The sequence below is a fragment of the Acyrthosiphon pisum genome, chromosome A2 (genome assembly GCF_005508785.2).
Source record: "Acyrthosiphon pisum isolate AL4f chromosome A2, pea_aphid_22Mar2018_4r6ur, whole genome shotgun sequence".
Taxonomy (NCBI): domain Eukaryota; kingdom Metazoa; phylum Arthropoda; class Insecta; order Hemiptera; family Aphididae; genus Acyrthosiphon; species Acyrthosiphon pisum.
This window is the reverse complement of record NC_042495.1, coordinates 83,761,873-83,779,473: the sequence shown is the minus strand read 5'-3', so window position 1 is coordinate 83,779,473 and position 17,601 is coordinate 83,761,873. Positions and strand designations below refer to the sequence as shown.

The 17,601-nt window shown below is 30.1% G+C and overlaps 1 protein-coding gene across 6 annotated transcripts in view; it reads right to left on the bottom strand.

Moving 5' to 3' along the window:
• Positions 1–17,285, bottom strand: part of LOC100162309 (acetylcholine receptor subunit alpha-type acr-16) — an 84,000-nt gene extending 66,715 nt beyond the window's left edge. For 2 of the 6 annotated variants that reach the window (XM_016806826.2, XM_029490467.1), the window contains exon 1: positions 16,116–17,285. In XM_016806826.2, the coding sequence (XP_016662315.1) occupies positions 16,116–16,161 (46 nt within the window). In that variant the 5' untranslated portion in view covers positions 16,162–17,285. The remainder of the gene's footprint in view (positions 1–16,115) is intronic. The other 4 variants (XM_001945189.5, XM_008187756.3, XM_029490468.1 and 1 more) reach the window with 3 other exon arrangements.
• Between the last annotated feature and the right edge of the window lie 316 nt (positions 17,286–17,601).

The window sequence follows — 17,601 nt, the reverse complement described above, 5'->3', positions numbered from 1 at the left end:
ATAATAATAACAATGTAAAAATATGGAATACAAATTTAAGTTTAAGTTGTATAATAACTTCCAAAACTAAAATATTCATATTTAAAGCAATTAAGTTCTACGACTGTCAATCTCAAACAATGGTAGGTGGTACTTAATATAATATAATTGCTTACAAATTATAATAAAAACTTTGTGTATAAAAAAACAAATTATTGATGTACCCACGTTTATTTTTATGTTGAAGTAGGTAACAAATGTTTGCAAAATTGTCTGTCGGTATGATATATTTCTAGCGATATAGCTCAGATATTTTCCTTTAACGTCGTTATCCATTCAACTGATACTATTGTGCTAAAGTATAGTTAATCCGTCAAACACGTCACACATCATCACACAGTAAATAATGACGTCAGACACAATGGTTTTAAATGACAATCAACTAAATGGCTCTACTTATTTTCTTTTTTCCCAAGATTATATGAAAATAAATTATTCAAATATTAGTCAAAGTTACCACTCATTATTGTTGGTTGAAGTTTAAAATTTAAATGATACTAATAAAATAAAAGAGTTTCTATGAGTGGTATTGATAGTTTGCAGAAAAAGTTGTTTTTTCAACGGCAAAAAATCAATCTTGTTTAATTATTCAAAAATAGTAAAATTAGCGAGAATAGTTTTTTTCAAACCCGTAAATAATTTTATAAAATTGTAAGTAGTAAAGATAATTTTTATAAATTCATTCAAATGTTTTTTAGATTCAGCGTATTCGTAGGTTGATTATTAAAAATATATAACTTACTATGCACCTTAGTATTATCCTCAGGCTTTTTGGATCACGTTGATACATATTAAAAAAAATATATTTTTATATGTTTCAAATATTTTAATAATATTTACTATTAGTTTAAAATTTAAATTAAACATGACTATGAGATTGAGTGAAATTATTCAAACCAATACTTGATACTTGATATTTAATTTGATGTTTTTTATAAATGTATATTTTTTTTTTTTTAAACTTGTTAATTTCATTTATTTGATTTGATTAAGATAGAATCTGCTACAAATATTTAATTTTTAACATTTAGATCTTACAAATAATTGAAAGCAACAAACAAAATTATTAATTTATATAATATATACCTACTATTTTCAAAAACGTATTCTAATGACAATGTTATATAAATTACATTTATAAGACTAATAATTTATTGTACTCGTTTAACGATTTAAATTGATTTAATATTTATTAATTAGTTTACTTTTATTAATTTGTACAATGATTTTTACTTTTTATGAACATATTATTTTACTCAGAATTTATATCCAGCAGTAATTATTTTCTAAATGAAGATGGCTAAAAGAATATGTATGTAGGTAAAATATATGCTTACGACTTTATGGATTGTAGATACTCTGTTGTGAATACTCCAGTAGAAAATAATAAGATAGTTTAATGATTCACTGGGGATATTTATTAATTTCTAGTTACAAAACAACAATATACACATGTAATAAAGAATAAGAAATGTTAATATAAATGCGCTTAAGTATTGAATTTGATTTAAATGGACTTACATTTAATGTTACCGATATAAAACCAGTTGAAAAAAAAAAAAGAAGAAAATTTCAATTATTCTTCTTATAATGAAGTTTTTTAATTTTTATTATTTAAAATTTTGTTTTAATTTTGTTTAAACCAAGGATTTTTTAAACAACATCAGCAAAAACTTTTTATTATTTGAAAGACCAATAGTCCTAAAGTCCAAATCCCAGGATGATTTCGGTAAAATACCTACTAAATGGCTTTAATAATAGATATAATTCTTGGCATTGTACTATTTTATTTGAAGAATAAAAGATACAGACAATTGTACCGTTCATTTTATATTTTTTTCGTGAATAAGATATATATCATGTCAGCAAACCAATCATTGTTACCTACCATCACACAAGTTCCATAACAAACGTACCTATTGATTTTTTACTTAGCTGATGCTACAATAAAACATTTTTTCAACATAACATAATTTTTTTAATTAATTAGTTGACATAATATTATTATGCATGTCGGTTTGTTGGTCGTATAATATCGCCAGTATATATCTCAAGTGTATGATTTCTAATGAGGTGATAATCATTACAAATTACACGTTTTACGATAGTATAATGAAATCGTGAGTACTTGTTTTGTAATATAAAAGTATTCCAATAAATAACTCCTTTATGATCTCAGAGTATTTATTTGTTTACGAAACGGTTCTAGTTTTAATTTGGTTATATTTCTGTCCAAGCGAAAATATTGTGAAAATATTATGATTTACTAGGGATGTATAATACAATATTATTGACGTGACTTTATATGAAATAGTTATAAAGATAAAAATTAACCATTTTAATTGAAATTGGAGCTCAGCCAAATATTGATAAAGTGGACAAGATTGTTAGTGTTTGTAATTATTTCGAGGTTAACGTGCATGAAGATTGTCTTTCCTTAATCAATTTGTACTCTGTATACCGAATATAAGGACATTGACAAGCATACAAGATTGATTATACCATGGAAGTCCAAGATAGTAATTTGTAGACAAACGTTTAACTATAGTATGAACATCTTACTACATTAAACTATAGACTTAGTAGAGCGTTGTACGATTATTTAATGGAATATACTTTTCAACTTAATCACGGTAAGGTTAAAACAATTAAAAAACATCTTTTGATTTTAATATTTACTACTATGAAGTAATACAAAAAAAAAAAAAATAATAAAATTGCATAGTTATTATACCTAGTATGTTTTATACTAATTTATTATTAGTTAGTTTTATTTTAATTGGTATTTAGTTGGAAATAGATATTTATTGTAATAATATATATAACTAAGTGGTTGTATTAAAAATCCATTAATTAGTAACGTATAAAAGTTAATTTTTATAAATATGCCTCAAGAACACTTAATTTTATTCAGGAATAAAACTTATTAACATCAAATTAAAAAGTAATTAAGTTGTAAATAATTTTTATAATTTATGTGTTAAAAAGGTAAATAGAATATTAAATATGTTAAATTATAAAAAATTTTTCTTATAAACTTTTTCTGGAGAAACTTAAGATTCCATGCCATAGACAGTTTATAATCTGTTAGTGATGGTTGTGAAAATCCGTTAGAAATGTAATACCTACCTTAATAACTTATTTAAAAAACAAATTAAAGAAATAAAAATGTTTAGACGCCTAGTGAATAATGTATTTAATTATCTTATAATTCAACTTACTTATTCATCATTACTTAAGAAAATTATAATTTAATTTTGGTTTATAGATATTTTGAGGAAATTTGAGTATGTGCCAACAGCTTAAGCTAAGTAACACGTAAGACAAGATTTACAATGAATAAATATTTTAATTTTATATATTTGCATTTTGCAATTGAAACTAACAGTGTGTAAATTACCCTAATTATTATAAAATAATTTTGATTATAAAATAAAATAAAATAATAAATAATGCAGTAGAATGAAAAAAATCTCTAGCTTATAATATGCAATGGATAATCTAAATTTTGAAATCTAACTGATAATTGAGATTACCTACCTACTTTGTTAAAGTCTAAAGATTGTCGATTGTTATAACAAAAAATTAAGCAATCACAGTATTGAGATAACTTTGTATGCATATTATAATAACATAGAAATTGTATTCAATATTCATTTATAATTTAATAATTTATGTTAATCGAAGACCAGGTAAATTCATTAAGTTATATTATTTAACGTTTTATACTTTTATAGAATATCTAAGAAGAAATTATATTGGCGAATAATGAATATAATATACCGTTCAATGTTTATTATTATTATTATTATTATTGTTTTTAAATACAATTGAATTATTTTGTATTGACAAATAATTTGGTTACAGTTAAAACTTAAAAATATTATTTTCAACGTAAATTTACTTATTACGATAGAATATAATTGAGTATTATAAACTTAAATTTGTAAAACTTTAATGGTAATTATTTTTATTATATTATGAATTATGTGATGATATTTTTATTACTTAAAATAACTATCCTGACTTTAATTTTTTATTGTACATTGCAATTTATCAACCAAAAAAAAAAAAAAAATAACGTTATTATCCTTTGTTTTAATAACTATATTGACTTACGTTTTCGGTATCGTTAAGATAATGGTCAACATTTTTTATTTTTTTATCCCCATTGAAATTACCCTACCTACCGATTTTCTCGGTGTTTAAGTCCTTTGGTCGAGCGTAAAAGATGTGGATGAGAGTGTACGAGAATGAGAACCCACTTGAAAAATAAAGATACGCGTTCGTATGAGACGTGAACAATAACATTCATCAGACACAAAAGTGTAGTTAGAGTGCCATTTTAAACACGGCCCCTCGGTAAATCACTCCATGATATACACAAACACACATTTACATCTTATGTATACATATAATATAAAACCCATTGTCCTGAGCTGGTTTCACCCTCTTATACACTATGCAAGGCAACCGCCCAAATGACTGCAATAATCGTTATTTTTATGTCAGAAATAAACTTCGAAATTATGTTTACTTCTTCAAAATAAATGCATTATTCAAGAAAATTTACAATATTAGTAAAATATTTCAGTAATAAAAAAATGTATATTTATCTTTTATACAATTGTATCTGCCACAGTAAAATGTTATTAACTTCTGGCCCAGAATCATGGTTATGAGGGGTGAGGAGGTGATGCTGGTAAAAATAATGAATAATGATATTACATTCACATGAACGTGGTACATTATGTATGTATATATTATATTGTATAGGTATATTTAATATTTATTCATAAAAAACAGAAAATTGAAAACAATTTAAGGAATAAACCAGAGTAAAAATGATATATATTAGGTATACAGGGTGATTAAGAAAAATCATTTTAATTTTAATATTTTCTGATTACCATGTGACCATAACCACGTTAATTTATTAAAAATGTAACCTAAAATCATGGGAGACATACAATTTCAGCCGTTATGAATTACGTCCCTGGTTTGTTTATCAGCTGAAAATACTATTAGTTTCCTAATTAAACACATATTTTTATAACTTCATATTATATAAATTAAATTGTTCCAAAGTGTTTTAGTGGTCTAGTACTATATTGTATATTTTACATAATGTAGGTATTACACTATTCAAAGTTACTTTTTTTGTAAATAATTTATTATTTCAGATTATATTATATTATAAAAAATTTAAATAAACACCTTATAGCTCAAATTTAGTTTAAAAGGTAATACTTCTTTATCTCATGCTAAGTAAGTAAGTACACGGCAGTATTTATTATTTAGTATAATACTTTATTGGTTTAACGCAATAACATTAAATACCTTACCATCTTAATGTCATTAATTGTTAGCTTGTTGGCGTACTATAAATGTATACAAAATCTTATTTAACTAGTTAAACGTTTTTTTTTTTTTTAATATATATTATCTGTTTTAAATTAGCAGTTTATTAAAATATTTGTATGCTAATAATATTCAATTTGATATAATCCGTCTGGATTAAGATAGACAATAGTTAATAATTTGAATATCCGCAGAATGAACATTATAATTTGTCATATCAGTAACCAGCTATTATAACCCATACAATAGACAATATCAATAGCAAATAATAACATTTTATGCCACAATCGATAAAGTTCAAACTGTATCGATTTTGAAATTTTTCTTACACTAATATTATTGTGTAACTGATCAGGCGTCATAAATTTAATAATGTTGCATCCGCATCATTCTTTAATTTTAACCACCCATATAATTTTACCAACTCGTATGTCATTATTGGTTTAATTTGTTTTAATGTCTACTGCTTCGATACTAGACTTTAATGGTTATTCACCATTGTGCCATAATCATATCAGGTAATTTATTTATATTACAGTGAAATCGTTACAAACGAGGATTGAGTGGCACATAAATCAACCCTCGGCGATTTTATTTCAAATATTGGTTCTCTGCAATGTCAGCCGATCACCCGTCATTACAAATTACAATATGCATTTTGCACCGCTCTGCGTATGATTTTTATTATTATAAATTAAACACAGTAGTATGTTTTAATTTGAAAACAAAAATAAAAATATTCCTAATACCAGCAAAATGACAAACACAAATACATCGTGATACAAAGCAGATACTATCTACCCTACCTACTACAATTGAGAAATTAAAGGTAAATGTTTTCATTAAATATAATTCGGGTGACGGAACACCTAGAGGTGCCACTTTTCTACCGTATACAAATAGTAGTAAAGTCTATCACAAAAAATTCATATCGCATTATCGAAATGCCCTGCAAATTGCGAACAGTACCTCCTCTCATTATTCAGAAAATATGTATACTGAAGAGCATAGAGCGTGCCAAAAAGTAATAACAAATAACGATTCTCTATCCAATGAGATCTTTTAACAATAGTGGAAAAACGGTCTGTCCAAAAAAATTAATTGTCCCCAACACTAGGGTCTATTATACCAGCCCAACCATAAAAAACGTTTCTTCACCAAATAGTAATTATATACCCACATTTGGGAGGTAAAAATTGAAAATTTCACAAAACTAGTTTTTGGCCAAACCGGATTTGTTTTTTGTTATTACTTATTATTAAAAAAAAAAAAAAAATACTGTAGGGACTTAACATTTTCTTAAATTTTTGTTTCCGAGTTAAAAACCTTGACAATTTAATACAAGGTTCTTTATAAGTTTTTCTTTCGGAAAATGAATAATATCATAAATAGGTAGAATACCTACGTTCACATTTTTTTTTATAAGCATTTAAAGTTAAAATTAAGAAATTCATCATAATCACGAACATTTTCAAACTATTTTGTAGTTAAAAATGTATAACATTTTTAATATTCATATCCCGTTTTTGAATATTTAATATGACATTTTTCTTACAACATTAAAAAATTTAAGGGTGATTTCACTATTATTTTTTATGAGGGTCTGTAGTCAAAACTTTGACGACATTGGATATTTAAACGAGAAAATCGATTTCACCTAACTGAACCAACCTAAACTACTTGCCCACTCTTTTTGTTTTAATTTCATTTTGTATATGATTTTTTAGCTTTAATCTATATATCAATATTATACCAATACCAATATAATATGAAACTGAAGAGTTTGTTTCTTTGAACTTTGAACGTGGTAATCTCAGGAACTACTTGTTTGAATTGAAAAATTATTTTTATGTTGGATAGTACATTTATAGAGCAAGACTATGGGCTATATAACATCATGCTACAACTAATAGGAACCCGGGGAGGTGCTCTTTTTGAGATTTAAGATGGAAATGTTTGTTTATAGGTTGATATAGGAGAAATAATTAATATAAATAGTATTTATTAGAGGGTATCAACACTGGTGGGCCTCCCTTCTCACGCCATTCGTGTTATGTACGATCAAGTTTTTTTTTTGCTAAATATTACTGATTGTAAATATCTATTTTTATCTAATAAAAAAAAAAAAAATATAGCATTTATTTATTATTGGTTGTCATTGGTTAATCGAGCATATCAGGTACAAGCATACATAAAATCGAATTTTCACACATTGCCCACCAGGGTGGCTGAGTTACTGCAGCGACTTACACCCAAAAAGAGTTGAACAATCACAATTTTTTTTAAGAGTTGTCATTTTTTGGGCCACGAAGTACGCGAGATCAGCTAGTATTATTATATATTTATCTGTTGTACTGCTTCAGTATATATATAAAATACATTTTTACAAAATTCAATATACACTTTCAGGATAGAGAAAATTCGATGTTTCTCGAATCTCTCACTGCACTACTCAATCGGGACCCCAACTCCGTTTCAATCAAAAGTTTCTGTCGCCTGTGCCGACTTAACAACATATAACTCTCTTTATACCTCTCAGAATCTGTAGTAATTAAGTAGCCTTTATGATATTATCATTTGTGCATCGTTATACTTCCATGTTATCAATGACATGATATGGATTTATTTAAATAAATGAAAAGTAAATAAAAATAATATCTTCACCATTAACCATGCACTGGCATTATTGGTAGTTAATTCATAAATAAATCAATAGTATCCGTCATGTTTGTACTTAAGATCTGGTTCACAAGATTTCGAAAAGGGGTAACATTTTCATAAATTGTTTTCACTAATAACATTTCTTATGTTGGTCGATCATATTAACCACATAAGATAATTTATGTACATCGCATACAGTAAAATAATCTTTAATATTATTTTTAATTACCTATCAACAATAATAATTATTAATAGTAGCTATAGTAGTAGGTATAGTAGTTATTACTTATTAGTCATATTCCCATACCGAGGATATTAATATGATTCAGTAGTTTATAATCGGTATATTTTTTTAATATCGAACGACCGAATTATTTAGGGTACCTATTATATCATAGCATAAATAGGTACGTAATACTATTATAGTTTTACGTATTAACTCCTAATATTATTATTTTATGTCATCATAGACAATTATGATGTAGTTATCAGGGTGGGCTGTCTTCGTTTATGATGGCACATTATAAATATTGCAATATTGTGTTATTTGACCTTATTAATTATATTATAGAAATACGTAGGTATATTGTATAAAGCCATATAGATACCGGAGGCGGAGAGCTATAAATTAATTCGTATTAATATCCCGTGTGTCTAATTCGATTCCATGGTATCCGTATATCCGCAATACACGGCCAATCAATTTAAGAATAATATACCCGTCGCACACCATGAAAGTTTTACGATAATAATAATATTTAAAAATCATAATATTATTAAGTAACTTCTACGTTCGCAGCGTCGTAGTAGCGATGAATTTAAACGACTGTGGAAACAAGTGTACAACAGACTGTAATAATTGAAAATAAGAACTAAAACGAAAAATGAAACCGTTTCTCGAACACATAAATCATAATTAAATATAAATGTTTGTCGGATAAAATTTTCTCTTGGAAATATTCAAGGAAGGAAAACAGTATATTATTATGCATAAAGTTAAATAGATGGAACGAAATGTTTTAAACAAAAGTTTTCAGGGCGCACATAAATCAAATAGAAAATACAATTTTTTTTTTTTAGTTTTTTATCCGACCGTTGTGGTGCGTGTGCACATATACGTACACTGCGTACATCTATATATACGGCAGTAGCAGAAGGCGGCTCACCGGGGGTAGGGCATCAACGGTAATTTCATCAAGCCTACGCCGAAAAAAAAACCTCCGGCGTCGACGGCACCATCCCGTGGCAGGACCTTCGCGCGTAGTGGATCCTATTCTCCTACACCTCCCCTCCCCTCCCCGCCACTCATCGTGCTACCGTAAACGACGAAGTCGACGTCAAGAAAAACTTGCCCTACAAGTTATCGCCTGCTGCGGCACGCTGGTCGCAGTGCAGTCGTTTCGTTTTGGTTTTTCGTCTCTTAATCTTTTGCATCCGGAACGCAGAGCAAACTCCTAGGTGATATTTCCCGAAGTACTTAAACTCAGAGTGAGGAAAGGAAAAAAATAAAATAATATTCGACCGACTCTCTATGTGTTGGTATCGTGTTGGCACCCCACCTCGTTTCCTTTCTTTCCCTCACACTCTGCCACTCGTTCTCTCTCTTTCATTCCCTCTCTATACACCCATTCTCTCTCACTCTCTCCCTGATCCGCTATATATACCACACCTTTAGTTTCTAAGTACAAAGTCAGTACGCTGTACCGTGCACTTGTCAAGAATGGGAAGGGGGGAGCCCGCCTGCTACCATTATACGCCTCCGCCCGCCGACGACCCATAAACGCCCTAGTTGTCGCCGGCAAACACAGTGCCGGTGTGGAGTTCTTTTACACGAGAGTCACAAAACTTTTTATTCGGGAAAATCGTTTCGGCTCGCAGATGTGTTTGAATAGACTATTACTTTTGTAACTTGATTGTCGGCCATTTAGAGGAGGAGATGGTAACGACGATGCAAAGAAAAAAAGAATTTTGTACGTGGAATGAGGCAAAGTAACGCTTATATGTTCCATACAGCATATATAGTAGGTATGTAGCAACTATCAGGCGAGGCACATTCTCCAACTATTCCACTTATTTCTTCATCACTCGCCTTAACTGATAGATTTACCGTCGTTTAACGTGTTGATTTTTCAAAGCGTTAGTGTGTTATAACTTATAACAGAACGCGATAATATCATCGCAACATCGAAAATACAACTTTTGTACCAGTGTTCGTATGTAAACAATGTACGTTCATTTACTGAATACATTATAATTTGCATTTAGCTACTGTTCATATTTCCTTTTCCTCGTATTCGAGTTCGGCGTTCATCTTGCACCAATAACTTCTCTCGTCTAAAAGGAAGTCGAATATATGCCGTACCGATGCAGCGGAAGTTGTCGAAATCGGAAATATTCTTCCGGGTGATGGTTTGACAAGACTTTAGGAAATGATATTTAGATATATATACGTATACGTGGTTTGAAATCGTTTGTACCGATCGACAACAGCTAAAAGTTGATTTTTAAAAATAAAATATCATTATATAGATGTTATATTATTGTATTATAACATAATTTATAATCTTAAAAAGTTTAAAAATCATGTACGTAGGGTTGGGCAGTTATAAGCGTATCACACCTACCAAAGTTGTGTGAATAAGTTGCAATTGTAACTTATAACTTGTAATCAGTTACGCAATTTTCAAGTAAAATCGGTAACATTAAGATGTCAGTGGTTACAATAATTCTTATTGTAACTTAAAATAATAGATATTAATGAACAATGTCAACATAATTTTTGTTGTAATATTAAAAAAATATTTTTATCCAATTTCTAAATAAATAAATATTACAAAATATATTTGGGGTTTCATACACTGCACTACTGCAGACTAGGCACTTAGTTATTAGTAATAGTTAAAAATTATAATTAAGTATTTGTGTTATAAATGTATTATTTTATTTTATGTAATAATAGTATACTGGATTTATAATATTGATGTATAATAGTGTACTGTCCGTCGTCCGTATATATGGCCATAGTGTGTTATCCGTATTTTGTGTCAACATAATAATGTATTATAGTTTGTCATATTTTGTTTATGTAATAAAATGCTCTAACCATACGATGTATTAGTTATTACATTAGGTATGTAATATTTTTTAACCAATGTTTTAACGAATTAGAATGTTAATACTTTTATATTTTAATTATAACTTATAACTGACGTAACCATTTTTTATCATAATATGCTCATCATTTTTTTTGGGTCATTATTTTATTGAAGAAATATAAATTATTAAGATACATAAGTTATTAAGTTATTTGTAACTTCAAATGCAACTAATAAGCTACTGTAACTATAACGTGTAATCAGTTACACATTTTAAAAGTATCTTTTATCTTGTTACTAGATATACGATTTCAGTGTAAACAGTTACAGAAATAATTAGTCGAGTAACTTGTCAATCACTATATTATGTTGATAGATAACTAATTCAGTTAATAGGTATCTATGTATGTATCTTATTCCAAAGCTATTTTTGTAATTCTAAACCTTCAATTACAAAAAAAAAAAACCAAATATATACTAAGTTAAACTTTTCGCAGTATAATTGTATAATATCAGTCAATTTAATTAGTTCTTGATAATCTAGTTACCTACTAACTTTTAATTTAAATATTCCCTCTGGAGAAATTGGAAAATGAAATTAAATTGTATTATTCATTGTGTAAATATATAAAATCTAGGTTTCAAATAAATAATTCAAAGGATATTATAATGGATGATGTCAAGTAATAGTACTAAAAAATAAAAATTGATGTTTGTTTAAAATATAACTTTTAATTTAATGATCTATAATATTTATTAATGAGTATAATATCATACAGCAAGTTTAATGATAATATGCCTATTGTTATAAAAAACAAAAGACTGTACAGCTAGTATGTTAATTTTGAAGAACAAATTATAGTTTAATAATGTTTCATAAATAAATTGCAGTAATCCTAAATGGGTTAAAATGTTTTTTTTAAATCTTAATTAGGTGCAAAATAATTTTGAAAATAATAAAAAGAAACAATCAAAACAATATTTTTCGAAAAAGTAAAAAATACTTTGTTGAAACATTCAGTCAATTTTTGCTTGACTATAATATTATTAACATCTTGAATGATTTGGATCTTTATAAATCTATCCCTACAATAAGATAGTCATGACAACCATTATTTTAGTAAGTACCTAATCTATTTACTTTTATCTCGACTATTATGGATCTTACACAACCACCATAAATGTTGCCTACTTTTTTCTGGGTCTCAATTTTTAACCAACTACCTTAATAAAATTACTGTAAAACGCTGATAATAACATTGGTCGTATCTATTTAGAACAATAATGTATGAGTTTTAAAGTTAATAACTTTGAAATACCATTATTCTGATTTTATCATTAATTACAATAAAATAATTTTTTTACGTTTTTGACGTCTTTGCCAAATTTATAAGCCATTCAAGAATTCATATATTGATAAATAATTATCCATACACATTACACTTGGTCTCATTAGAATTAATACCAGTATCGTAAGTGCCGATGTTACATCTAAAACATATTTTTGGATATCACTATAAGAAAAATAAAACTATCGGGAGTGTACATTTTAAAATTTTTAAACATAATAAATAACAACGAATATTTTGAATTACACACTTTCGATAAGAGTTCTCTTCAATCAAATCAATAATTCACTAATTCACAGTTTATCTGTTGTTATTATGTAGGCCTTAGAAAACGAAAACAATCGTATTAAATCCTATATTATTTTAGTTATTTTTATAAATGTACTAGTATATTTTACTAAAATTAGGTAAAAAAAAAAATAAAATAGTGAATTATAAAAATCACTAGCGTTGATTATACAAGTTACCTGTTTAATTAATAATTAATTTTGTTTTTTTTATATTTATAGACTTGTGTACTTAATGACAGACAACATTTAAAACTTATAGTAGATGATATTTAAAGAAAAATCTAATCTCTGTTAAGTATTAATTAATAATTATACTACACTAACAAATAAAATATATACATAAATATTTTATTTTTGGAATGATTATTTAGTACTAATAAAACCTAAGAAAATGGTGGAAGTAGGTAAGTAAGGTAGGTAAGTAAATGGATCAGTTTATTATATATTTAAACTATTAGTATAGTAGTTTTTATTTTACTATTAGTAATATGGTACGTATGGTAATAAATATAATATTTAATGTAGGTAAATGTTTTGAATCCCTACGAAAAAAATATTATTGAATTGTAACACAATAACTAAAATCGTTATTATTTTTTTAATAAGTTATCGAATTTTGTCCAAATTTAAACTTAAAATGTCTGTAACAGAAAAAATTGTGCTTGTATATTGTTAGTTTTTTCGGTTTCGGCATGAACTACAACTAAACTTTCAAGCCTTAACTATAAAAATTGAAAATTGTATACATTTTTGACTACAAAATAGTTTTAAAATTATTGTGATACTGTTAAATTTTGTCAAACTTAAAATGCTTATAATAAAATAAACTGTTGTGCCACGTATCTTGAATATTTTTAAATAGCTATAATAAACTATACATTTCAAGCTTTTTGACAAAGGATACTTTTTTTGTCGATATTTAGAGAAAAACCATTTTAAATATCAATTGTCAATAAATATTAAATAGCAAATAAATAAAATTGTTTTGAAAATCGCACCATGCATAAAAAATGCTAATATAAACATTTTGTGAAACTTTGCAGTATCTACGATTATTTATTTTTATATTGCAACAAAATAAAAATTATATTTTGGCTAAAAGTTTTAGGTAATTTTGTGTATAAATTAACGTTTTCATAATTTTTTTTTCTCTCAATCGAAAATTAATGGGAACATATTTTATAGTAGACCTTCTAAAAGTATCTGGCTTTTGAAACCAATTTTCTGTCAGATACCTTTTTTTAAGTTAATGATAGCATAATTTGAAGTTCACAAAAAAAAAAACATATTATACAATCAATACAATATATTCATCATTCCGCTCGGAATCTAATATAAGTTTTTAGTTAAAAAATGAAATTTAAAATTAGGTATAGGAAATATTCATAACATATACTACCATTGAATAAGAATAAAAGTACCTACACATAGAAATATATTAATCAACGTTCAAATCTAAATTGAATTAAAATAAGTTAGATTGTAAAAATCGTCTAAACTAATAATTATCGACGAAATGTTAATAACTATCCTCTACGATGATCAGCTCTCTAAGAACAGTCTCTAAAATCATTGTAAAAATCAGTCAAGTAGCTTATGAGTATATTATGAGCTACAAATATACATACATTTTCATATATTTAGATTATAGTTATAGTGATTAGATAATTTATCTTTTATTTCTGTAACCCTTTATATATTATATATAACCCTAGTCCCTATTATATATTGTATATTATATACCTAGTATTGGTAGACAAATAAAAAATATATTCGATTTCCGTGAATCAAATCTAAGTTTTCGTGTGAGTCAAGTATAGCTACATAAGTCAAAAAGCTATAAACACTAGCTGAGTCTCGAGAAATATGTGTACAAAATTTGGTGTCGATTGGTTCTGTGAAGTTTCCGAGATTACCGGCAACAACTAACAAATGCATAATCATTTTTATATAATATAAATAAGAAATATTATATACTTATAGTACAATATATAGTTTTGGTACGTTTAAAGGTTATGGAAAATGACTTTCAAAGAAGTTTACCTGTCACCGGGTATGGGGTACGGGGTATATTTGCGATTTGGATTGACATTTCTCACAAAATCATCCAACAATCATTGAACGAATGTACGTTAAAAAACATACAATACCCTGTTGTGCTGTTCTGCGAGAAAAAGTCAATCCAAGTTTTTTATGATAACATTTTATTCGGACAATTCTGCCGCATACCTCTATAATACAACCATAGTGGTAAACGACACGATGATTTTTCGTGAGAGGTTTTTTTCATCGTAAAATCAGTGTACGTCCAAAACACCCATTTTCCCATATAAAGAACCAGAACGTCACGCTATAGTCACACACACTTAACTCACATACAGTGAAACATTTTTTTAGCAGCCATTTGAGCATATTGTCGAAAACGGACAAATCATGTATTGACGGGGTGCAACTAGTTGCAAACCCATCGCAGCCGCGTCATTAACAGACAACGCAGTCTTTTTCCCCGGCTCGCGGGTCAAAATCAACAGTTGTAAAATACAATATGAACAAAGCTGCAGTGTGGTGAAAAATGGAAAAATAACTCACCAAATGTATAGTAAATAGTTATCTCCGTCGGTATAATAGCTACTTACTAAGATTGCAGAGAAAAAAAGGAATAATGGTAGTAAAAATGTCGGTTAATGTAGGATGGTATTCATTTTTCACGTATTATATTACCGTCTATCACAATCATGATAATCCAAATAATTTGGCGTACAACTTACTAGTTTTAAAACCAATGGGATGAACGCACAGCGGCATAATATTAATCGAACAATAATAAATTATGGTTTCAATATATTTTTACACTAGGTATAGAATACCTACGCCTTTCTCACATAATATTATTATTTGTTATTAAGCGTAAAGGTTAATAATATTATTTATTTAATAGAGAAAGTACAAAACAGTTAAAAACCGAATTTGTATGATGAAGTCGAAATAGGGAGGATAGCTGCACATAGTATATTAATAAGAATTACTTTGTTAAAACCATAAGTGCACTTGTTTGAGTTTCTTGGACCTTTTATTCGGCTTATTTAGTATAGTCACTGCCCGTAATTGGGAAAAATAGTAAATGCACGCGGGGATTCCAAAAAACGACCTCTTTAACCCGCGGGTTTCCATAAGCTAGAATCGCGTCTTATACTGGACAATATTACGAGCTACGAGCACTCGTAGCTTTTGGTGTTATATATTACCACTGAAGTGAACCGACGAATGTGTCTGCTGGAAAATGAAAAAACAATGAAATTGAAACACTACGCAACACTGACCTGCAATGATCAGGTAGACGATGAGCAGATACGGGAGTATTCCCATGTCCCATTCAGCGGCGGCGACGGCGGTTGCGGTGGCGCGCGCGACCCGTCCTCGTCGTCGACGTCCGGTCTCCTATCAACAACAGGACGCGTTGTGGCCAACAACGATCAGTGGCTCCTTCTGACGTCCGTCATCCTGTCGTCGCTGACGGCCGTATACCAGCTGCTGGTCGCCGGGTCTGTCGCCGGTGTTGTGGCGCCGATGGGTATCCGCGAGACGGTGGCCGACCGTCGCGTCCATTTCAACGGTGGTAGTGGTGGACCGGAACAGTGCCGTCCGTGGTCGGTGTGGCACGTGCCGGAAAAAAATAGAGACGGAAAAACCTCGCAGCGGCTCTGCAGAGAGCGGCGGCAGCGAGCGTCCGCGACTGTTCAACGGATGGGAGCCGGTTCCTAAGGTGAAGGCAGCTAGTGTGATACGACGGCAGGCGATGACGACGACGTCTCGTCCACGGAAACTATGTAATATATTTTTATGGGATGCCCGTATAATAATAATAATATTATATTGATGAGCTGTTTTCGTTGCGGTATTGCGACAGCGGTAACCGCGGTACGACTGTGTACGAAAACCTGTCCCTATGTACTCGGCGGAACGTCTTTGGCGCGCGCCGTCACACACACACCCACCCACGCACGCACGCGCAGCTTTTTCTCTCTTTATCTCTCTCTCTCTCTCTCACTCTCTCTCTCTTCCACACGCACACGCTCACACACACACACGCACACACACACACACACACAAACACACACACACACACACACACACACAGACGTGCGTCCAAATGCGCCACTACCACAATACTGCCGTTCCAACCGCCGGCTGGCTGCTCCAAATGCTGGTCCTGCCGCTGCTGCCGTCGCTGTCGGTGGTGCTGATGGTGCGTGCCGCTAGCTTTCGCCCTGCCGTCAAGCGACCGTACGAGCGCGCGCGCGCGCGCACAATTCTCCGCGGCGGTCCAGACCCCGCCCCGTACCGCCCGCGTATACTACCTCTATATTTGCTCGCCGTAGCGCGCGCCCGTGTTTCTGCCCGGGCGGCGCGTGCACCACCGCGTTTCGTATTGCGTCGGGTGGCGGGACGACGAAGGCTACGGCTACAGCTACGGCGGTGGTGGCGGTGGTGGAGGCGACGACGACGACGACGACGACGCGCGCGCTGGCTATCTGCTGTGTTAGCGCGCACACACACGCACACACGCAAACACTCACGTACACTCACGCACACTGCCGTTGTCGCTATATCGCCTTCGACTCGTCCCGTGGACCAGCCGGCTACGTATCTGGCACGCTCGCGCTACTCGTCGCGATTCCGGACGGTGCATGCGCCAAAGCCCCCGGTCAGAATGCCGCACACCCGCGCCAAATACGATAATTTATTATTATTTTTATATTATACATAGAAAATAAGTCTATGCTATTATATTATAATTTTATATAA